Source organism: Tenrec ecaudatus, chromosome 17 (genome assembly GCF_050624435.1).
Source record: "Tenrec ecaudatus isolate mTenEca1 chromosome 17, mTenEca1.hap1, whole genome shotgun sequence".
Taxonomy (NCBI): Eukaryota; Metazoa; Chordata; class Mammalia; order Afrosoricida; family Tenrecidae; genus Tenrec; species Tenrec ecaudatus.
The window spans coordinates 39,942,184-39,966,634 of record NC_134546.1 but is presented as its reverse complement, the minus strand read 5'-3'; the positions used below and the strand labels follow the sequence as shown (position 1 = coordinate 39,966,634).

The following is a 24,451-nucleotide window of genomic DNA, read 5'->3' as shown; positions in this document are numbered from 1 at the left end:
TTTTATATTGCTCTCTCCACATCCAGCCTAGTCCAGATCAAGTCCATAGGTCCAATAACAATCTATAGTCTTCAGACTCACGAGACACATAAAATGACACCAAATGCAGATAATCACAGGTCAGTGAGCGGAAAGTCTTGTGGGTCCAGTGGCGGTGGAAGGAACTCAGCACTGGCAGGGGTCTCCACCCACGTGTCTCCTCCAGGTCCAGGGCTCTAGCGTAGCTCCATGTGCCTTCTCAACAGGGATGTCTCACAAGAATGAGTGTGCTGGCCTCCAGCGAGCTGCGTATAACCTCAAGCCGAAACCTGGCTGACTGGCTAGATCCCACCCCTCCCTCTGAAAGTTGACACCAGATTATGTAACTACAATAGCTTTGGGAAAAATTCTGACTTGTTTGGTTTTTTGGGGGGGTTACCCCCTCGTATGAGAACAACATTTACCCAAAAGCAGAGGGCAATGAAGGGATGCAAGATGAATGGAACAGAACGGTGAGAGCAAAAATGCCGACACACGGTGAAAGTCGTAACCAGGATCACAAAACAATTTATATAAAAACTGTTCAGCGGAAGCCTAATCTGCTATTTAAACTTCCACCTAAAGCACAATAAAATATTATATCTATAGATCAAGACTATTTTCAAAAATCACATATAACCAATATACTTGAAGTAATTTATAATTTGAAACCACCAAAATAAAATATGTATTTCCTAGAAAATTTTTACTGAACATTTTTATTTTTAAAAATTTTAATTCTTTCAAAGTTAGAAGTAACATCCATAGTATGAGCGCATTTTTCTAATTTATTCATATTTATCCATCTGTCAGCATATAAACAGAGATCATAAGCTATTTCTAACAAGGGAACTACTGACATTTGGGAGAACAATACTTTGCTGTGGGAATAATCCCAGGAATTCATAATAATAAACACCTACTTTCCAATATGCCTTCTCCTCACTTATCGACCACCTAACAGTTCGAACTCATGACAACAGTGAAAAGTCAATCTGACAACTGTGCATTAAAGACATGTCTGGCATCAACGAGTGTCAATGATGATGCTGGAGATGGTTATGGTTGTGGTTACTGAGGTCAGGTCCGTTGGGCCATGATTTTCAGGGTTTGGCAGTTATGTAACAGGATGGAAATGACTTAGTAATATAATTAAAACCACTTGGCATGGCGCTTCTGTCCATGGTTGCTTACTTCCCATCAAATGACTGGGTAGGATGCAAACTGTATAAAACTCTAATGGGCGGGGAATGGTCGGTTTTGTCATTCCGCCGGGTATAAAGTGAGCTATTTAAGAAGCAGTGGAGAATCACAGGCCACCAAGAAAAAAAGAGCCCGGAGTGGAGCTCAAGGAGTCACCTGCATGGAGCAGCACAGAGAAATAGCAGACTGGGGCAGAGCAGCAGCCTTCCCAGGCCACAGAATGAGGAAAGCAGAGTGCCTTCAGGCAGGAGATTTGAGTTACACAGCGGGGTTCCCTTGGGGTATGATCAGCACTAACAAAGCTTTGTGGCACTCGTGTGAATAGCCAAAGGCCATGTGCTCAAGGCTGAGAATCAGAGATAATGCCTACCCAGCATGGTTAGGCAAGAGATACTGCACACAAAAGAACTGTGCCCTCAATGTTTCTGATCCTGACTTGTAACCTGCTGGCTTGTCTCCCGATCAGAGAAGTAAAGTGCTGTGGGACGGGAGATTAGCAGTTAGCTCAAGAGCAGGGTAGGGGGAGTAGGGTGGAGGCATGTCTGACCTCTCCGTTGTGGGAATCAGCCATGAGCTGATGTGAGCCCCATAACCACTTCCTCATGTCATGATGTCATCATCAACTTTCATAAGAGGACCTGGTCTTAAAATTGATGTGGTAACGATTGTACAATTCTTCCTGATAGCACTGAACAGGTAAACTAATGAATGAACTGTACGAAGGGTACATTATGTGCCAGTACAACTGTTGGGTGAAGAAAGGACCTGGTCTTTGGAACCTACGCATGTCAATAATGAGCAGTGTAGTCAATGACAATGTACGTGAAAACTTATACCCACTCCTTACTCAGTTAGGTTCCAAAGTTCAGGATCAGCGTTTCTCAAAATTGATGTTATTCCGATGGAAAGACGGCATGGAGGGAACTCTGAAGCCTAGGATCTCCAAAATCCTACACCCCGGGCATCCAGTGTCCTGGACTCCAAGGCTTTGCCATCTGGACTAGAGGTACAGTTGGTGGCTCTGGAGTTCAGGCAATCAGCATGGCTGGGAGTCAGGACAGCTGGTGGGGGCTGCTGCCCATGCCCGTGTTCTCTGAAGCCACCTGCCAGGCCCCAGCACCGACCTGCTGTGGTGTGGGCTACAGAGGACTTCACAGAAACAGGACCCACTGTTCGTCTTGGAGGACTCCGAATCTGAGGCTAAGAAACTAACAGCTGCTAGGTAGGTCAACAGCCCAGACCACCAAAGAGGGGGCAGCTTGTGACTGGTGTCCTTCCCAGAAACCCCGGAATCTTCCCACTGCGGGGCGAGGTCCCTCCAGGGAACGTAAACAGATGTGAGCAGGAGCCAGCCCACTTCCTATGAGGCCCCCAAGCCATGCATGGACATTCTGGTCCCCCTTTTGAAGGTGGAGCTGTGCAGGTGGGGAAGGGACTGGCAGTAAGCCTTCAGAGCAGGCTGCTTCAGCTATGTAGTAAGGGAAAAGGGAGGTAGTCAAAATGCAAGCTGATCAGTATAGGAAAACTGACCACGCGTCATCACACCACCCAATCCAAAGGGAACTTTTAGGGTAATGCACAGGAGGGAGGGCAGTCACTGCCTCTTGGGGGGCCTTGTTCGGGGATGGCTTTAATCGACATTTTCTTTAAAAAATAGAAAAATCTTAAGATTTATGGCAGGCAGCCACAAAGCACCTGAAGTACTGTACGTAAAATGAAGCTCAGTGGGGACAGATAGGCCGGGCTGCTCGTGTAAATTAAACAGCTGCTCCTTCATCTCATGAACTCGCACGTGCACAGCTGGGACGCAGTTAGGGGGGCTTTCAGAAGCCACACAGAAACAACGGATATCCCCCGCGGCTTTCTCACCTGGCTGAGTCATGTGTCTTAAAAGCCTAACTCTATCACCAATATCTACAGTGACAGCCAAGAGCTGGATTCACCTTCTAACCCGAGAGAAGCTTCAAGTCTGCTGCTCCGCAGGGGACCCAGAGGCTGGAACAAGCAATCGCACACGTGGCGAAGTACACATGTGCATTATGTAAATGGCAGAATCATACGCTATGGCACCACACAAAGTCTGTGTTCCACTATTCACCTAAACGCTGACCGTCGGAATCCCTCCACTGGCTGCTCAGGGAATCGTTAGCGATCAAAGCCAAGGGAACCGTCCAAAGCTGCTCTAACCTGTGATGCACTAAGCACTCGGTAAAGGGGGAGAAGGGGGCTGATTTTGGTTTATCACGCTGTAAAAACACGAGGGCCCGTTGTTGCCGATGGTATTCTGGTGGGAAGTCTATGGACAATATGCCTGCTGGTGAACCCACACTGTAGCCAATACCAGATCACCCGCTGAGAAGAGCAGGAACCTCCCCCAAGAAGAACTCGGAATGTTCTCATGTAACCTGCCTGTTTTTCGTTCATTTGTTGTTACTGGGCCACATTTATGTATCTTAAATCATTTCATCAGGGGCTCTTACAGCTCTTATCACAATCCGTGCATCCATCCATCGTGTCAAGCACAATTGTACATTTGTTGCCATCATTCTCCAAACATTTTCTTTCTACTGGGAGCCCTGGGTTTCAGCTCTTTCTGCCCTCCCCCACCTGCCCTCCCTCATGAACCCTCGATGATTTATCGATTATTTTTTCATGTCTTATACCGACCACTGTCTGCCTTCACCCACTTTCCTGTTGTTTGTCCCCCTGGGAGGGGGTTACATGTTCAATTATTGTGATAGGCTCTCCCTTCCTATTTTCATAATTACCACTTCTTAATGTAAATGAACTTATTACTGTAACCAGCTTTACTATTTTAATTCACCTTATATAACTATAGGATTTTGTAATTCTGAAAGTATGCGATCCTTACTTTGGTTAAATTATCAAATGTCAGCCAAATATTACAAAACACTGCGACTGTATAGCAACTCTAGCGAAATGTTTCCACCCAGCTATTTAATTATCCTGAAAGGTAACTTTGAAAAAAGGAGGTATTAAACTGGCCCTATTTGAACTGGATGTGGAGGCAGGGATCTACAGCTCCTTCTGTAAAGCCATAAAACTAGAAGGGCTGCAATGAGAGCCCTGGTCTTGTTACTCTGACAAACCAGCGACAGGATGGCCACCTCATTGATGGAAACAAAATATGAGCCACCAGCAAACATTAGGTTACTTGGTGAACTGCTACATTTTACAGGAAGTTATTAACTTTACATAGTAATGCTTTGAATTTTAGAAGCCCTGGTGGCAAAGTGGTTACTCGTTGACCCATAAGGTCAGCTGTTCTAAACCACCAACCGCTTCCGAGGGAGAAAAGATGAGGCTTTTTTTTTTTAATTAAAAAAAAGAAGAGATGGTGTGCTAGAAATAAAGTGGTTTCTGTTCTAACAAGCTGGAGGAATGAACTAAAATTCTTGTGTCTTTATTCTTTCCTGTTCTAAGCTGAGTGGTCTGTGTAATCTTTTTAAAAATAATGCCAACTTATACACTGAACAGAAATATCCTTCTGAATCAGGGACTGTCCTGAGCCGAGGGCAAGAGCCGGCCGCCACAGGCACAGGCCCCAGGGACGCCGTTCTCTAACAAGAGACGCCGTTCTCTAACAAGAGACAATTGTTAGCTTCCGTCCCAGAAACTGGGAGAGAGGTTTGATTGCCCCAGGTTCCCACTGTATAGAAAGCATTTTATTCTTATCTTTACTGTAACTAATTAATAAAAGGCAGGGAAGCCAGAATGCTCTTTGTACAGTATAGTAAAATGTTAACTTGGACTAATTGTGAAGAAAATCAGTCAATTCATAAAAACCATGTTAAACCAAGGCAGGGAATGAACAATCTGGAGGAGAAAACAATGGGACCGACAGTTCTGGGGAGACATGATAGAGGGGGAAGTGGGTGAATGGAAGTGATGTTAACAAACCCAGGGACAAGGGAACAAGTGATTCAAATTGGTGGTGAGGAGGGTGTGGGAGGTCTGGTAGGGGATGATCAAGGTTAATGTAACAAAGAAAATTACTGAAACCCTGGTGGGGACTGAGCATGATAGGGGACTGGAGGAAAGTCAAGGGAAATAGAGGAAAGAGCTGGGAAGCAAAGGGCAGTAATAGAGGTCTAGATAAAGACATGCACATATGCAAATATATTTATATGTGAAGATGGAGAAATAGATCTATGTGCATATATTTATAGGTTTAGTATTAAGGTAGCTGGTGGACATTGGGCCTCCACTCAAGTACTCCCTCAATGAAAGAATACTTTCTTCTATTAAACTGGCATTCTATGATGCTCACCTTCCCAACACAATTGCTAAAGACAAAGCGGGTGCATAAGCAAATGTGGTGAAGAAAGCTGATGATGCTCGGCTATCGAAAGATATAGTTTGGGGTCTTAAAGGCTTGAAGGTAAAAAAGCGGCCATCTAGCTCAGAAGCAACAAAGCCCACATGGAAGAAGCACACCAGCCTGTGTGATCACGAGGTGCCAAAGGGATCAGGTATTAGGCATCATCAGAACAAAAAAATCTTATCGTGGGTGTGTGTGTGTAATTTGTAGGCCACTAGACATCCTCTTACAGAAGGGTTATGGGGAGGAGATGAGCCAGTCAGGGTATGATGAAACATACAACTTTCCTCTAGCTCCTGAATGCTTCTCCCACCCCCAACTATCATGATCCCAATTCTACTTTACAAATCTGGCTAAACCAGAGGATGAACACTGGTACAGACAGGAACTGGAAACACAGGGAATCCAGGGTGGATGATCCCTTCAGGACCAGTGGTGAGAGTGGCCATACCAGGAGGATGGGGGAAGGGCGGGTTGGAAAAGGGGAACCGAATACAAGGATCTACATGTGACCTCCTCCCTGGGGGACAGACAACAGAAAAGTGGGTGAAGGGAGATGCCGGACAGGGCAAGATATGACAAAATAATAACATAAATTATCAAGGGTTCATGGGGGGGGGGATGAGGAGCTGATGCCAGGGGCTTAAGTGGAGAGCAAATGTTTTGAGAACGATGAGGGCAATGAATGTACAAATGTGCTTTACACAATGGATGTATGTGTGGATTGTGATGAGTTGTATGAGCCCCCAATAAAACGATTTAAAGAAATGACCTCCTCTCCTCTCTCTGTCCTTTACTAGTTCCACTTGCCTACCTTTCCCCAAATCTAGACTCCCCCCTGATACTTATCAAATCAAGCACAATCTCACAGCACTTGTAAGCACTCCCACCAGAGTCATCCAAAAGTCAACACTGAACACTTCACTATACACGCCATCTGGATAAACTCTACTGGAAAGACAGGCTTCGAGTACCTCCTCGCAGAGCACAAGTCCTTAACCCCCAGAGAGAACCCCGTCTGAGGCGCTGGAAGAAGCTGGAAAAAGGGAAAGGACTGATTAGCTTGGCCGCTATCGGGTTGTGTTGTTTGGCTTCAACGTGTTCCAAAAGTATAAGGGGAAAGGCATTAACACACTTTAAAAAATTACTTATATCCTGATGGCTCTTTAGTACATTTTGAAAATCTATCCACAAGCACACGAACTACAAACAAAACATGAGTGACCCCTCGTCCACGAGGACGTGTTTGCTGTCATTCATATGTATGCTGTGTGTGTGCGCGTGGGGGAGGGTGGCGATAGTCAAATCACAGCCGTTATTTAAGAGAGAAAAGCCAAGAGGCGCAATATAGAGGGTGCCCAAAACACGCCCACCTGCTGCCCCTGTGTAATGACTACAGCAGTGGGTAGTAGCACCTGTGAGTCGATCAGACCCAAAATGAGACGCACTACCTGCAGTAGCCAATCAAGGGGGTGGGTGGTCCTCAAAGGAGGCCTGTGTGTCTCGCAAGGCGCCATGGCCGCATAGTGCATCACAAGTCAGTGTGCCAACTACAAGACTGGAAATTCAAAACCACCAGCAGCTCCACTGGAGGAAGAAGAGGCCTTTTTGCTCCTGTAAAGATTTACAGTCTCTGAAACCCACAGAGACTCCTAATGCCGTAGGGTCATTATGAGTCGAAATCAACCCGATGTCAGTGAGTTTGGAGAACGAGTCAATCTGTTGGGAGCCCAAGTGACTGCCCCAGAGTACAGAGTAACACTAGGCTTGGAAACTAATGGAAAGACACAGCGCGCGAGCACGCTCTCTTTCTCAAGCAAGTGGTTCTAAAACTGAGCTCCCCAAACGAGCAGCAACAGCATCACTTAGAACTAGCTGGAGGGAACTGTACCGTCCGCTTCCATTTAAAAGAAAAGTTTATGAATAGTCAGCTCAGAGAAACCTCGGGGGAGGACAGAGCTTTGGACACAGGGTCAGCCCCCAGATGTCTCCCACTGCCACCTCCCACTGGTCTAAAATTCGAACACCGAAAGTCACGGTACACATAACAAGGATATCGAAAACTGCCTACATGAAACACTTAAGCTTTTGTGGACTTTTATTACCACCCAGTCACTGGCAAAATATTACCAGAAAACGGAAGTGCTCATATACACATATACAAACACAAACAGGAGCCCTGGTGGTGTAATGGCTGCAAGCCGTAAGGTTGGTAGTTCGAAACCACCAGCTGCTCCTCGGGAAAAGACTGCCTTCTACTCTCCAACCGTCTTGGAAGCCACAGGGTGGGGGGCATAACGAGTCAGCATCGATTTGATGGCAGTGAGTTTGGTTTTTTTTGTTTGGACACATACACAGTTTCCTATTGAATCTAGAGAGCACAAAGCTAGTGAGGTTTAATGTTTTCTTTTTTTTGTTTGTTTAATGTCTAATTCTTATTTAAAGATCCAGTAAAAACAAAACCAATCAACATTACACAGGCAAACTTTAAATCCCCTATCAAGTATTAAGAAAAATGTGAAGAATCTAACAAGTAGCAAGCTGTGAATTTAATATGAATCATGCAAATATATATTCCCCGCATGATCATTTGTCATAGGATATGTAGTTTAGGAAGTTTTAAGGTTAAAAAAAAAAATCACAAATTTTACATTATACTCCCTACCCAGTTGGCAAGCCTAAAAATAGTTCATATGAAAACATTAACAGCTACAAATTTTTTACCATTCCACATATTTTGCTTTCAAAATCATTTTGCTAGATGGATATTTCTAACTATTTCAGTAACTAGCTCCATTTTATTTATATATAATATATATATTACTACCCAAAATTGTTAAGATTAGAGTATGTATATCATACTCTAATTAAAGTTAACTCTAAATGTTCTTCTCAACCAATAAGAAATCTGAAACAAAACAGGACTTAGTTAACTTTCTAGATTCATTCAACAACCATTGAGGAGGTATGCAGGTATTAACTTTAACACTGAGCAAAATACGCTTTGGTGCCTCAAATGCTGGACGTGTTTCTGAGTACAGTTAACCTGCTGGTTCAAAATCGGCACCAGTTGTCCCCTAGCGGCCTGACTGCAAGATCTAGAACGCACGCCGTACCTAGGTCACTCTTCCCTCTGCTCACCCACAAACGACTCGGGCTATTTCAACGTAGTGCCTGCTAGCTTTACGTAAAGGTGTTTGTGCTGTACTAAACAGTTAGGTCAAATTACACTTCGCATGGTGCCCCCTTTGAGCCAAAGATATATTTGAATGATGCAAATGTGATGAATGTGGAATTTTCCCCAAGGATCACTTCACCTTTATTAGGAACTGAATAGCAGGCAGTTCCAATTTGTTATCTTACAAAAGGAGCCAGCATGAAGAGTGGCTGTAAGGGGCTCTGGAGGCGGAGTGGGTCAGCTATCGAGCCCACCAGGCGCGCTGCGGGAGAAAGATGAGAGGTTCTGCCACCGTAACTACTGACGGCCTCAGAAATCCACACGAGTCCATTCTCGGCCCATTCTGCCCTACAGGGTTGCCCGGAGTCGTCATCGACTGAGTGGCAATGAATTTGATACAATAAAGCCTCAAGTGTTCTGAAACTCAAACTGCATCTGGCAGTTAAAATCCCCTTATGAAAATTAAAATGCTCCGGCCTTTTTATGAGATAGCACAATTCCACCAGTGTATAGGAATTCTTAAAAGTTAGAATTGTGTTATGAAGAAACTTGGGGTCAACCTCACCATTTAGCATTGACTGCTATATATTAAAATGTGTTCTGAAATGTTTACTGCAAAATTTGAAGAAAAATTCAGATCTTCAAAATATTTATGAAAATCGCCATGAAGGCTGACATTTTTACACTAAATGGCCCTCGCACCATCCATATATATGTGTTTCCAATGTTCTTTTTTAGCTTCCACTCCTCTCAAACTGTGTTCTGGATTGCAGTATCCACCTTGCACACCCCGTATATACGGCACAGCCTCTTGTAAAAGAAAAACCCTCTGGCAGAGTTCCCAAACTGGTGGATTCAAACCACCTGCCTCAAGATTGGCAGATAACCACCAAGCCCCCTGGGTCTGTAGACAGCTTCCCCTGGAAGTCCCTCAAAACCTAATTCTTTTTCAAATATTTCTTTCCTTTTCCATCTTAATAAAATTTGTGGGTTTGAATTCTTCTCATATTTAAAACTAGGATGATAAATTAAGAAGATTAAGATAATTAATAGCTGAAAATGTAGTGAAACATCCTATCTAAGAAAGTGGGGCTGCTGCAGTCTATCTATCCAATGCAATTTTTTGTTTGTTTTCAAAGCTTGTGTTTTTAATATTTCTTACAAAACAACCTTATCACCTTCAAAGTACTCTCCATTACAATTAATACATTTGTCAAGTCTGTGATTCCATTCTTGAGAACGTTGTCCAAGCTCATCTGTTTGGATGGCTGACAGCACCTCCCTCGTTTCTACGCCATCAAGTCGCTGTCCTTCTGTGACCCTCTTCGTTCACAGAGGTAAACAGAGGTTGCATGGAGCGCGAGCTCAGGTGAGTAAGATGCCCTATGCAATTTTCTCAATCAGCGCCCCAAATCACCCAGGAACAGGCATAAAAACCAAAGAACACAAATAAATAAGTGAGTGAGTGAATAAACTAACAAACAAATAAATAAGACACCAATAAAAAAAGGTTTGGGGTTGTTGTGCTGTGTCATCTTCTCCCCTAGAGAATTTCCCAAGTGGCAGATCACAAAAGAAAAGCTGCCTTCCGGTCAGTACTCCTCCTTCCCGACGTACCTTGATCTTCCCACCTTTTCCAATGACTTGTTTTCCTCACATATGTAAAATCTGTTTTATGAACTTTTCTTAAACCTGGCCAATGATGCCCATAGTCAATTTCCTCTGTTAATCTTTCTTAATTTTAAATCCAAACTTTTTTTTAATGAAACTTAAATAAAAGTAAAACTTTCCCTCATCTATCATTTCATCTTACATCCACTATCTCGGATAGATACAACACAAGTCCCAAAGACAGACATAAAAAAATAAGAAATCTGAAAGATAAGGTTTCTGGTATGCCCTTATCTCTCAAAAAATGTGTTGGTATTTGAATTGAACAACATCTTGCATACCTGATCCATATCTAGAGTTGTCTCTATCATCTCCTGAAACTTGGAGAAATCGGAACGAAGGTCAATAAGAGGAGTCACAAAAATGGCCAACAACAACGACTGGTGTTTCCCTAAAAGGAAAAAGAGAAAGTTCTGTTTTATAAAATAGCAGACTGCAGGTCAGAGATATTTGCTGCCGGTATTTTAATTCAAATGTAAACATGCTGTCTCCCCTTCAGGGCGCAAGCTCCTTCATAAGACGCACCAGAAATTCCGAAAAGCCCGCATGCATTCCAACTGCAAGCATTCCAGTTCTCTGTGGATTTAATAACCCAGTCAAAGCCATCCAAATAACTTACCTTATCTTCCTAATCCCATTAATAATACAGTGCTCCAATTAACAGGGGCTAAATGAAGCCCGGCCTTTACATGATGGAACTTTGCTTAATGCTACCTAAGAGAGCTTAACCAAAGGACTCAAGCACACCAACCAGCCAGAGGCGGCTCCATGACAGGCAGAACTCTGCCGTGCTGCAGACATACGGTGCCACAGGGCAGAGGGCTGGATGGCAGCTAGGTGGTAGAGATTTGGGGATGATGGGGCGCAACAGAGTGTGCTGTGTGAAGGGTTTAAATTTAGAATTAAGAGCCAGAATCCTGGATCCCAATCCCGGTTTTGCTCCTGAGTGACTTTGGGATCTTTCAGAAAATTACTCTGAGTTCCCATTTCCTTACCTGTGCACTGGAAAGAATAATAGCGACTCAGAAGAGGAACGAGTAACTACATACAACCCTTGGTATACTGCTCAGCACAGCACACGGCAGTACTTAGTTAACAGTAGCATCATCGGTAACAGCCAAGGATGTTCTGATCGCCAATAAACTGCCTTGGAACGCACACTCGATCTCTAGCAATGGATCCAAAGCAGTAGTTCCCAATCTTTTCCAGAAATTTTAGTAGGTTCTGATGTCATAAAGTAATGATGGAAAGCTACTATGAGGTCAGCAAAATTATAATAGGAATTCAAGCTTTATTATTAATCACGAGAGCCTCTAGACATATTTAGAGAGTATGTGTGAAACATTTAGACAGTCTATAAACAACACTTTGCCCACGTAGCGTCTGCTGTGCTACCACGCCGGGTGCGTGATTCTGAACTAGCCCACAGAAGACTGGGCAAAGGGGGGTATTGTCAGCACAATGCAGAGGCTCGCGCGTGATTTCCTCCCCAGCTCATGAGCATTTTCAACGGAGGGGGGCAAATATTCACACAATTCAACCGTCATATTTAGCCATGTAGGACGATCTAAGACGTGTTGGCTTAATGGCCACTGTTGTTTCCCCTCCACGAAGGTAGGTGGCATGTAGTTTAAAAAAACAAACTTGCCAGTGTTAAAATACAAAATAGGATGAATTCTAATATTTATTCCAGATTTTTTTATTTTGGTGACAGTGACCCAATGAAAGACTAAAGCCCCCAAGGGCTTCCACATCAAAGAAGCGCACAGAAGTCAGCCTCGGTGAAGCTGGGAGAAAACGCCGTAGAAACCTATGGCGGATAGTGTGCATCCCCACTCAGCTGCCGTTCTGGGGGCTGGCCGAGAGCTGAGAGGCTCGAATCTGTGCCACCGGCACTTCAACAGCCGCGGGTGACCAGCCGTGGGCAGGTTCCAGGAGCCAGCAGGTTTCACTGGAGTACAAAGGAGGACCTGGAATAAACCTGGCCAGTGGCAATGTAATAAAGAGCAGCCGGACCCTGCCTGGCGGAGTCGCACAAGACCAGCCCCTTGGGTTAAAGAGGCCATTGAGGACCTGCCTCCCCCAAGGCGGTTAGCCTTCATGCCGTGGATAGCGGGGAGCAAGTGAGACCTTCATGCGCTGGCGTGGCACACCCGAAATGAGGAGAAACCGCCACAAACATGTATCAGTAATAAAAATGCAGAATGCACGAAGTTTAAGTCTAGGATAATATCAAGCAGTCAAAGATGGAACACATCCAGATAGCTGCCTTGGCCATCGGGGACCGGAAACGGGACTGCAGTTTGACTCCGACAACCCCATGGTCCCATCTGCTGGGAACGACACACTGTAGGAAGGCGGGGCGTGCACTGTAAAAACAGCTTTTCTCCCCCCTGGCTCTTCCCGAGTCATGAAGAAAGGGGCTCAGCTGTGTGGAAGCTCCCCAGGCAGCTGCAGACCTGAAGCCGCTTTGTCTGCAGAATGCTCAACATGACCCCCTGCTGACAGGAGTCTCTTCAAGTACAAATCCCTTCCCACCTCAGAAAGCCTGCCCAATTTTGTAGGAAACCGCATCCTTCAAAGGGTTCCTAAGCCACTTTTCATGAACCAGCAGACTCAGCTGGAAGCCTGTCCAAGAGCCTGTGTTCACAGCACGTATGCGCACACAAACTTCTACTGCTGTCAGTCCTTACATCGCTCAATGTACATGAGTTTCTATTTCACAGGGGTCCGTTGTCTTCTAAACACTAGCATCTGCATATAATAAAATCCACAGTATAAATAACAACATTTCAAGGTCTAGCCTGAAGTACAACATTGTCAGCTCTAGGATAATATCTACAGGCCTACAAAGACTGACTTTACACGTGAACCTCACCAGATAGACAAGAATCAATTTGACTCCATTTATGGAAAGAGATGATGGAGGAGCTTAGTATCATCAGTCAGAACAAGGATACGGACTGACTGCAGAAGTGACCACCGCCTGCTCGTAGTAAGTTTAAGAAAATTAAAGCAAGTCCACAAAACAGAACATAATAATGAAACGTGTTAAGACCTGGAGTTAGAAAAAAAGGAAGAATGTACTCAACACACCTTAAGCTAAAAGACCTGAATAATAAAAAGCAAACGCCTTGAGTTGTAACATTGGGGGAGTCTATGGACAAAATACTTAGTGATGCAGGAAGTGTCCAAAGAAGCTTGCAGGAATGCACAGAGGTGCTATAGCATTGAGAATTGGCCCATCATTTCAGGAGGTGGCACATGCCCAAGAGCCACCAAAGACACGAGGCAGAAACCCAGGCTGCACTGAAGGCACCGGCAGAGTACCAACTGAGATGTCGTGACAGATGGCAGCCAACACGGGAAGCCCTCACTGCCGGTGCCATAAAAACCTGCAAGACCAGTCACCCAGAGAAAGGTGACCCGGTCCAATGTGGGAATAAATGAGCAGTAGCATTAATAGAACATGCAAGTAAAACTGTGCTGAAGATAACTTGAAAATGGTGCGGGACACTGCCAGCAACCCAAGCTGGATTCAGAAGAAGACCGTGAACATGGGGCATCGCTGCTTCTGTCAGACGGCTCTCGCCTAAAGCAGAGAATACCAGAAAAATGTCTACTTCTGCAGTCTTAAAGGCTTGAAGGTAAACAAGCGGCCATCTGGCTGAGAACCAACAAAGCCCACATGGAAGAAGCACACCAGTCTGTGTGACCACAAGGTGTCAAAGGAATCAGGTATCAGACATCAAAGAGCAAAAAAATGTTATCATTGTGAAAGAGAGGGCATGCAGAGTAGAGACCCAAAGCCCATCTGTAGGCAACTGGACATCCCCTTACAGAAGGGTCGTGGGGAGGAGACGAGCAGTCAGGGTGCAGTGTAGCACCAATGAAACATACAACTTTCCTCTAGTTTTTTAATGTTTCTCCCCTCCCCACCCCCCACTATCATGATTCCAATTCTACCATGCAAATCTGGCTAGACCAGAGGATGTACACTGGTACAGATCAGAGGTGGAAACACAAGGTATCCAGGACAGATAAAGCCCTCATGACCAATAATGAGAGTAGCCATACCAGGAGGGTAAGAGGAAGGTGGGGGGAGAAAGGGGAACCAATCACAATGATCTACATATAACCCCCCCCTGGGGGATGGACAACAGAAGTGTGGATGAAGGGAGACATCAGTCAGTGAAAGACATGACGAAATAATAATTTATAAATTATCAAGAGTTCATGAGGGACAGAGGGATGGCGGGGGGCGGGGGGCGGGGGAGAAATGAGGAGCTGATACCAAGGGCTCAAGTAGAAAGAAACTCTTTTGAGAATGATGATGGCAAATGTGCTTGACACAATGGATGGATGGATGGATGGATGGATGGTGATAAGAGTTGTACGAGCCCCCAATAAAATGATTTAAGAAAGCAAAACAAAAACAAGTGATGTTTACTTATATTTTGACCCTGCAAAACTATGTGGACATTACAAACCAGGATATGACAAGGAATGACAATTTCACTGGACTCAGAACGAGAAGGACATGGTTTAAAAACAGGAAAGCATGCATCAGAGACGCTTCTCACCGCATTCATTCAATCTGAACAAATATGCCTAGAACTGATACGAATGCAGTCTCAAGATTGGAGGAAGGCTCATTAATTCCCAGCTGGGTCATGGACACGTCTCCACTAGTGACCACAGCCTCTAGACCCCACGACGATCCATCTCAGAGTCTTACAGACCACAGAGGTTAATTACATCGTACTTTCTCTAGCAGCTCACGGAAATGGATCGTTTCTTTCCATTACTAATATCCCGTGAGCCACAGTAGCATTACCAGTCCCACAGTGCCTTGGTCACCGTACTCCTTGGTGCCTTCCCGAGCACACTAGTTTGTGGTGACATCTTCAAGTATTACTTACACTCGCTGTAGTTATTTCTGGTCAAAGGGGAATTAATCGACATGCTGTCAGACCTTACCTAACGCATTAAACGGACACATTTCTAGATCAAGAACTTATCTCATTAATAAACATACTGCTTGTGTGAAGCTTAGTTATCGCCTTTAAAAATCCATGTTCTGAGAAGGAGGGGTTCTTAAGCATCACACAACACAAAATGGTTGTACACCTCCCCTGCACGCCTTCAAGCCACCAAGCCTAGTCCACCCAGGGCTCACTTCAGGGACGCCTTCCAGAGGCCTTCCTTGAACACCTGACCCAACGTCTCCCATCACCCCAGGTCAAACCATCCGAACCCATCAAAAGACTGTTGTCGTACCGCATGGGCTATTCTTTGAGACTCAACTGGTTGGTTTTTGTCTAGTCCACCGCATGGCACCTCCACAGGTGAGCAGCAGGACCGCGCCACAAGGTTTTCAAGGCGGGACCTTCCGGCAGCAGTTCTCCAGGGCACCACCTAAAATGCCTCTAGCCAAAAAAAGCAACCACCCAAACCAAAAACAAAAGCCAGGGCGTGTCGATTCCAACTCACAGTGACCTCATAGATTCTACACGCGATTTCCAAGACTGGGAGCTGTTCAGACTGAGCGGAAGCAGGTCCGGGCCCTGCACACGCCAAAGGTCAGTAGCAGAGGCGCCAGCTAAGACAGCCAGTGAAACCAGATGTTCCGGGACTGAGGAAAGCCACAGGGAGCCGACAAGTGTCCAGACCCCATATGCTAACTGCCATACAGTCCTCACCACCCCTTTAAGAACCCACGCCCCAGCTGCTGAGCACCACTTCCTGAGCTGTGGGCCTAGGTCCCGGAACCTGGAACCTCGTCCGGAGCGCCCTCTAATCAAGCTATTCTGTTTCTGCTCGCCCTAGTCCTGTCAGTTGTCTGTCTCCCTGTACCTCAGTTTCACCTGTACAGAAGCCTTTACAGGAGCAGGCAGACGGCCTCATCTTTCTCCCACAGGGCAGCTGGTGGGTTGGAATTACGGACCTTTCTTTCAGTTAGTAGCTCAAGACCTAACCCACAGCAGAACCTATTCTTCCAGTGTCTCCTGGTGGGTTCAGGATATGCCTGCCTTTCCGTGAGCGGTCATGTGCTTAATCGTTGGTCCTTCCCAGGGGCTCTGCTATCACAGCATTCTCACAGAGGGCTCTCAGTCCCCATGCTGACCAGGCGTCTCCGAGGACAGCGCCCGGCTGAAACAGGCAACAATAAGCATTTGTAGAATGAGTACCGTTATGAAAGGAGGCAGGATCTGGTGAAGCAACCAGCCACTGGTCATGAGCTTTGAGTCATCTAACCCGAGCACAGTTACGGCATGGGAGAGTAACTGTTTGCTTTTTAAATGTATTAAATGCCCAAGTAAGCAAACCACTAAATAATTTTTGGAAGAACTGGTGGCAAAGTTAATATGGCTCCTGTATCCACTGTCTCCGTGAACTCCCACCGAATGACTGGGTGGGTGTGGGGGCAGGTCAGATGCCTACAGACATCCTCCCTGAAGACAGTCAGTCACCAGACTAAGGTAGGAGCAACCCCTCCTTGCAGTTAAGGACAATGGACAGGCTCGCAGTCATTGTTTTGGTTCCTGTAGGTGGAGTGCACACACTACTGATAATGGTCTCTATCAGCTGAGCCAGGGAACAGGCCAAACCAGCTCTGTGACATCCAAAGTTAGGCTGCCGTCCTGAATCTAGGATCTGCCCATCTTGACACATGCATACCCCCAGATCACCCCCTCCCATTACTGTATTACCTAAAGCACAACCCTGTCCTGTGGCATAGGTCCTCACCTGTAATTAGGGGGCTTGCACGTCCCCAGAGAATATAAGCGCCTTGGTTAGCATTAAATCTCAATCTCTCTCTCTCTCTCCCCGCGTGGACCACCAAGCGGGGCCGAGGTGAGCATTGCTACCACGAAATGTGTCTGACTCCATCATTTCTCTCTCACTTCTATCTCTCATGCTCTCAATGACATTAATATAATCTTTACTTATTATCGCTGAACAATTGCATCTACCGGACCCGGTATGATGTGTTAGGGGCAGGTACCGTGGCAGGCGGGCCGATGCAAACCAGGTGTTTGAACCACTTATAGAAGGGATTGGTCCGTTCTGGTAGCCACTTCCGATAGATATGAGCTTCAGAGCCAGCTCAGAAGCAGAGACTTCCTGGGACCATCAAGGTGAAAGAGCCACTGGCAGAACACACAAGTGCCCGCTCAAAGGCAAGCCTCGCTGCGACCACAGAGAGGTCAAGGCAAAGAGACCACAGGACTGGGCAGGGCAGAGCAGGACGCAGACATTATGAGACAAGAAGAGTGGGGGGGCTTCCTGCCCCTCCTGCCTAGAGGCTGGAAACCAGAGGAGGGGAGACTGGGCTACTGGCGAGGAGAAACACTGCTGTTGAGACTGCAGCTAGTGTTTTCTGGCGCTGGCTCGTGGTAACCTGCTAACTTCTCTGACAAACCCCCAAGGGCTGGTGTCAGAATCGGCCTAAAGGATGGAGGACGGCGGCCCTGTGACCTCTGCCTTGCGACACTAGGCCTCCAGTCTGCGCGGAGGTGGCGGCTCCTCTTCCCCATGCGGCCAGAGGTCAGATCTGATGGCCTCTGTGCCCGCTCACTGCGGGCAGCTGTGCACTGCTCACAAACAGCTGCTGTTTTTAATGCGCACAAGGATCTATCTCTAACAAAGCACAGCTTAGTCACCATTAGAAGCACTATCATCATTTGCTACACTGCAAAGTAGAACAAACTTCAGTGCAAAGTGGAAAGCCCTAAGCCTATCAAAAGTAAGTGGTTAAGATGTATTCTGGGAATGCTGCCCGGGCCCATCCTCGAAATCCATACCTTTACAAGTTGATCACCAATGAGCCTGGGGCTTGCTGTCTTCACCTTGCCTCCATTCAGTCAGTTACTCACAGATTGAAAACACTACTAAGGACACTATCGCTGGTGGATTCAGAAGTTTTAACTTGCAGTTGATAAAAACACCAAATTAGAGAAGAAAAAAAAAGCAGCTTGGCATCTGTATTACCAAAATAGACAATGTTGCTCTTTCTTAATATACCCTTTTGGAATTTCCCATCTGTGTTTTCATTTGTGGGCTTGCTCCCTGATGGGCTGTGTCCTTCATTCTGTAAGGCAGCGGCTCTCAACCTTCCTAACGCCACAACCCTTGCATACAGTTCGTGTGGTGGTGACCACCCCCCCAACCATAACATGATTCTTGTTGCTACTTCATCACTGTAGTTTTGCTACTGGGATGAAACGGGTGACCCCTGTGAAAGAGTCATTCAACCCCCAAAGGGGCCGAGACCAGACTCTGGCCCTGCTCTCCGTCACAGCCTTGGCCCGAGCAGTGACGGAAGGTGGCGAGCCCGCTCAGCCTCTTCTCCCCATGTCTGCTTCTCCTCCCTCACCTTTCGAGACGAGCCCCGGTCCTAGTCCTCTGTTATGATGTATGCAAAGGGCTAATTTTTGGGACGAGACCTTTAGGAGGCTCTGGACAGTGCAAACACTAAACACTTGACCACGATCCAAAAGGTTGGCGGTGGGACCCCTGCTAGAAGCCCCTGGGGACGTCAGGAGAACTGCTTCAGGAAGGTCGCCTTAGAAACTCAGTGGATGCATTCTACTCAGCCACACATGGTCACCCTCGTCAGAACCACTGGCCAGCTGGTGGTACACCTTTACAGGCAGAGACTGGAGTCAAACAAGGAACACTGTTGGAAAACCCACTGGCAAGACATCTAGAACGCCTGCCACAACCAATCATCAACCAACACGAACAGCTGTTTCCAGTCTGCACCTTCCCGCACCCCCCAGCGATGTTCCTTCATACCTACGATGGTAAGAATGTCTTTTGTTAAGAATACCAAACTAGTTCCAAGGAGTCAGAGATGAAAAAGTCCCCAGTAAAGTTCAACTCTCCCAAGATGTTACTCTGCTGCATTGGCCCCCCTCCTCCCTTGAAGAGGTCCCCTCATCTCTCTGGGTGCTGCCTGTCCCACAAACTCACCCAACGAGGAACTACCTCACGTGATGGTCGGTGCAGGCCGTCCAAAGTCCGAAGGTCAGGCAGGGACAAACCAGACACTGGTTCTGGGAGGTAATGACATCACACTCCCTGATCAGTTGCTCATTTTATACACACGCAGCAGGATGGCACTGCGGGGAATCCACCCCCCTCACAATACTCACAGGTGAATCTGATCAGCAGCTTCACCTACCGTCTCACCACACCCACCAGACCCAAGCAGGGAGAGGCGGCTTGGTGGGAGTTCTGTGGTACAGTCAGATTTCACCCCAATATGTGGATCTATCTCCTCCACCCCTCGCTGTACCTTCTTTATGCACACGTGACCGGGGTCTGTCAAGATGTTTCCCACAGGGATTGGCCTCCTGCCAATCGTAATCAGCCAGGCTTTTCCGAGGTCTCCCCAGAAAGTTCTCTTTCTCCTCTCAGCTGCAGCATCGAATTCCTTACTTCCACTGTGAGTACCAGTTACCGGCATAACCATCAGAGTGCAGTCCGATCAAAGCCTCCTCCGCGAAGTCGGTTCTTCATCTCATCCTATTCCTGTTTGCTAGTGGAGAATGCTCTCCAATATGGGCCTGCAGCCACAGGCATATAAATCTAGAATTTGAGCATATCACATAAGGGATAACGACTGGAAGGGCCCTATTAATTGCATATAACTCACCTACTACCGGCCAGAATCCAGACTGGCACGTTCGGACCTCATCCCCCTGCTGCTACACTCTTAGGGGTAGAGGGTCGGCATGGTAGAGAGGCATTAAATGATTAAGTCCAAAGAAGTGCCAAGTACAATGACAGGGAAACACGGGGTCATTTTGAAACACATGACCAGAGCCAGTTTACCCAAATCTAGAGACAAGCAAGAGTTCCCCTCAAAAAAACCAACTCTTACGGCGAAATCCTAAAGATGAGCTGAATTAAAATCAAGCAAGTTGGGAAGAGCCAGAAGTCCAGGTTCAAAGGGCGGCACATCCAAAGGCCTGACAATGAAAGCATGTGGTCAGAAAGGGGGGGGGGGTGTTCAAGTTCATGCAGACCGACCAACAATATTTTTAGAATAAGGCCCTACTGTTAATATAGAAAATCTCAATTTGCATTGTTTCAATTAAGTAAAATAGAGCATGTCAAAGTACATGACTCTAGTGGTTTTTTTTCATCTTTATAAGGGGCTCACACAACCCCAATCACAATCCATCCATCCATTGTGTAAAGCACATCTGTACATGATTCTCTTTTTCAACAGTCCATAACATAATTAGTCCAGTGGTTTTTATATATGGGATATGTATGGACGAAAACAATGTATATATATGGGATGTGTATGGATGAAAACACACAGGTATGCCTGGAGTCACAATGCAAACATGCATTTTGTATTGTGCCTGGTTGTTTTAAGTCAAATACTCCCAATCCATACTAGGAAGGGAAGGATGGCCAAGAGAGGTCGGCAGGGGCAGCAATTCATGGAGCACCTTGTGAACCACCAGGCTAATCCTAAGGGCAGTCAAAAAGCCTCAGCAGGGATAAAGCGGGTTAACAACACTTGTATGTCTGTATCTAAGATAGTTGGCATGACCAAGAAAATGAAAAAAAATTTTTTTTTAAGAGCAAGAAAATAGGAAGCAGCTGTTCAAAGGCAAACAGTAGCTCAGGTGAGAAATGATTGCAACCTGGACTAGAGTGGGCAGTGGGGATGGGAGGCTGACAGAGCGGAAGACTCTTTAGGATGCAGAATCCACAGGACTTGGTGAGTGGGGGAGGGCATGGGGGAGAGGAAAGGCGTTAAAGGCCGACTGCAGACTTAAGACAGCTGGCCGGATGACAGGACCGTTTACTGAACGGCCAAACCGAGGAAAACAGCCACTGCCTCGAGTCAATTCTAATTCACTGCGACCCTAGAAAGGGTACCTACCCAGTGCCCAGCTTCATGGAAACAGACAGTCAGTGCAGCGGCTGGTGGGTCTGAACTTGCAGTTAGCAGTTCAATGCCTTTGCAGAACTAAAGGAGATTCGTGGGGAGGAGGAATTCAAGACTGCCCTTTGAAAACGAGGTCCACGTGGGAACTACTCCACCAGCATTCCCACGTTGCTGACCATCAGGGGGACACCAGAGTACTCACTAGCACCTTTCCTGAGACTCGCGGCGTCTGTACTAGTAGTCTCTGGACAGAACCCCGGCTCCCCGCCCCAGACGCCTTTCCTGCACCTGTGTTTGGCAGAGCGGGGGCTGCTAAGTACACTGGTACTGACTGCGCTCAAATTAGGGGCAAGGTCTTTTCTCTCAAATCATTCACAACACTTTATTTTAAACAACCAAAAGCAATTGGAAAAGGCTGGCAAAATAATTTAGGAACAGACACCAAGACTTCCTAATCAAGCTAAATGAACAGGAAATACGAGGATCAAGACGAAGTCTAGGGAAGTTCTGAAAAGCAGATGGGAAGCAGCTCCTTACTGGGCACTGACCCAGAACCAAGGGTAATGCCAGCCACAAGCAGAGTCAGCAGAAGAGACCAGGTGGTTGAAAAATCACCCTGAATCTAAACTAAGTTCGTATTAATATTCTCAACCCTGTTACAAATCTTAGTAAGTGGTAACAAGGACTGTGAGTTGCAGTTAACAGAGATGTAAGCATTCTATGGCCACATCCTCTCGACGAGGCTTAAATAAATAACCTGTATGATTCATTGCAATCTGTCTTAAGTACTTGATTAAGTTTGATCTTGCCGTTTTAATAAATTTGAAAAAAAATAATAAATTTGTGGGGGAAGTTTGAAAATCGATGTAGGTGGAAAATAAGGCAGGTATGATATCTCTAACAAGTGTTTACAATATTCATACTAATATGAACCTGGAATCACCAATTATGATATTGATGGGACCATTAACAACTACCAAATCTAACCAAAGCCCACTGCAGCAAGTCGATTCTAACCCACAGCGCAGGTGAAGCGCAGGTAAACCCAGACAAAAATCAACATAATATGACCCTTCCCTACTCTGTCAGCTGCTATTGGCCTCTTTTCTAACTCCCTACGCCACTGCCTTATGGTTTTTCCTTTGCAGATTCCCTGGGTGGTAAATCCTCTTTTGCTAATGTAACACAGGCACCTGCCACATTCTCCACGGAGCACCTTCTGACAGTACCTCATTGGTAGTGTCACGTTCCGCCACTACCAGCACTGACTGCTCTTGTCATTCTGACAACGTAACATTTCTTTCTCCTATGAAGCTTTCCTCTGATTTCAGCATCTGTTTTGTTTTGTTTTTTAATTCGTTTTATTAGGGGCTCAAAGGTGGGGGGAGAAAGGGGGAATCGATCACAAGGATCAACATATAGCCTCCTCCCAGGGAGATGGACAACAGAAAAGTGGGTGAAGGGTGACAGGGGACGATTTAAGACATGAAAATATGAGGGAAGGTGGGCGGGAGAGGGGGATAAATGAGCTGATATCAAGGGCTCAAGTAGAAAGAAAATTCTTTGGAAATGATGATGGCAACATATGTGCAAATGTGCTTGACACTGGATGGATGGATTGTGATAAGAGATGTAAGAGTCCCCCATAAAAGTGCTTCATTAAAAACACCCTTGAGGCTACATCAGATGGAGTTTGATGACATCAGATCACCAAGGGAGGATGGGTACACCGCTCACGGCCCAGCGTAGTTGACAGCCTCAAGGTCACCGCCTGATACTCGCACCTCACACCCGCTCCGGCATTCGCCACTGCCAGACATACCTTGTTAACGTACGAAATTCTCAGACAGATATTTGTCCTACTGTTGTAAACACTGGCTAATGAGGCAGTCAATAAATGTGGAGAAAGGGTATGTATGTTTATCCTACAACATCTGCATTGCTAAAAACATTGCCATGCAAAATTGCACAACAAAAAGCACAGGGCTTGTCAGGCTAAGGGCACTAACAATCAGAAACTCCATTAGTGACACACACAAAAGACAGGGTGAACACAAGTGGTGGCAGTTTCACACACGTTAAATGGCTCAGGAACTCGTAAGAATTACAATAAATAAGGCACTTTCCGCAGCAAAAATCCGAGCGTGCTTGCAGAAGGAGCCTTCCAATGGGCTGCAGCTTGCACATGAGTGTGGAACGGTGGAAGGAGGGCTGTCTGAAAGGGGAGCAAGGCTTTGGCACCAGATGGAAATAATAAGTAGGTCTGGCCTAACCACTTAACACAGGGAACTGCAGCAGGCAGCTGATGAAGAGTGCGTGGCTGCGTGTATACCCACTTTGTGTTCTTCCACTCCTCCACTCATCTGGATCATTTTTGCTATTATCTAGTAAACACTAGGTAATGCAAGACAGACTTGTGTACAAACAAATGCAAAATTCTCAGGATGCTCTCAGATTGTTCCCAACTATGCCAGCCAAGCTAGGACAAGGCCATGCTTTCAAAACAAGCAGTATAGCAAAACTGACCCTGTGTAATTTTGTCCTAACAACTGAAGTGACATAAATCAAAATGTTAGCTCTGGATGGTGTACTTCGGCCCGTGTTGAACATCTTACCTATTTAAAAAAAAAAAATCTTTAATAGGGTCTGGGGTCTTCAAGGCTTGTTTCCAAACAAGCAGCCATCTAAGTGTGATGGCAACTACTGTCTATACTTGTGTATAAGCTGAGTTTTTCCAGCACGTTTTTAATGTAGTTCTGTGGTAAAATCAGGTGCCTCGGCTGATACACGGAAGAAGCACACCAACAGCAGTGACCCAAGGATTGTAAATCACATCATCTGAAGCCAAAGGAAGCCTAAATTATGAGCTTCAGGTTCCCAAAAGGCTATGGATAACAGAAGCCCAAGATGCATTTGTGAGATCTCCACAGGAAGTAAGCCTCTGGTGATTTCCCTCCATCCTTACTAAAGGGATGGGAAGAACATGGTTACCAAACAGTGCACCGGAGAGAGGACTAGATCAAACTGATAAACGTGACTTGAATGGTTAAAACCCTGACAGCTGAAGCCCCCACCCCCCCCAGGCATACTGGGCCTTATCTGTTTTCAGTTGTTTCTGTGG

At 46.0% G+C, this 24,451-nt stretch overlaps 1 protein-coding gene across 1 annotated transcript in view; it reads right to left on the bottom strand.

The window, feature by feature from the left end:
- The window catches only part of MSH2 (mutS homolog 2), an 84,332-nt gene that overhangs the window by 25,617 nt on the left and 34,264 nt on the right, over positions 1–24,451 (bottom strand). The window contains exon 8 of the mRNA XM_075535597.1: positions 10,694–10,803. Within this exon, the coding sequence (XP_075391712.1) occupies positions 10,694–10,803 (110 nt within the window). The remainder of the gene's footprint in view (positions 1–10,693; positions 10,804–24,451) is intronic.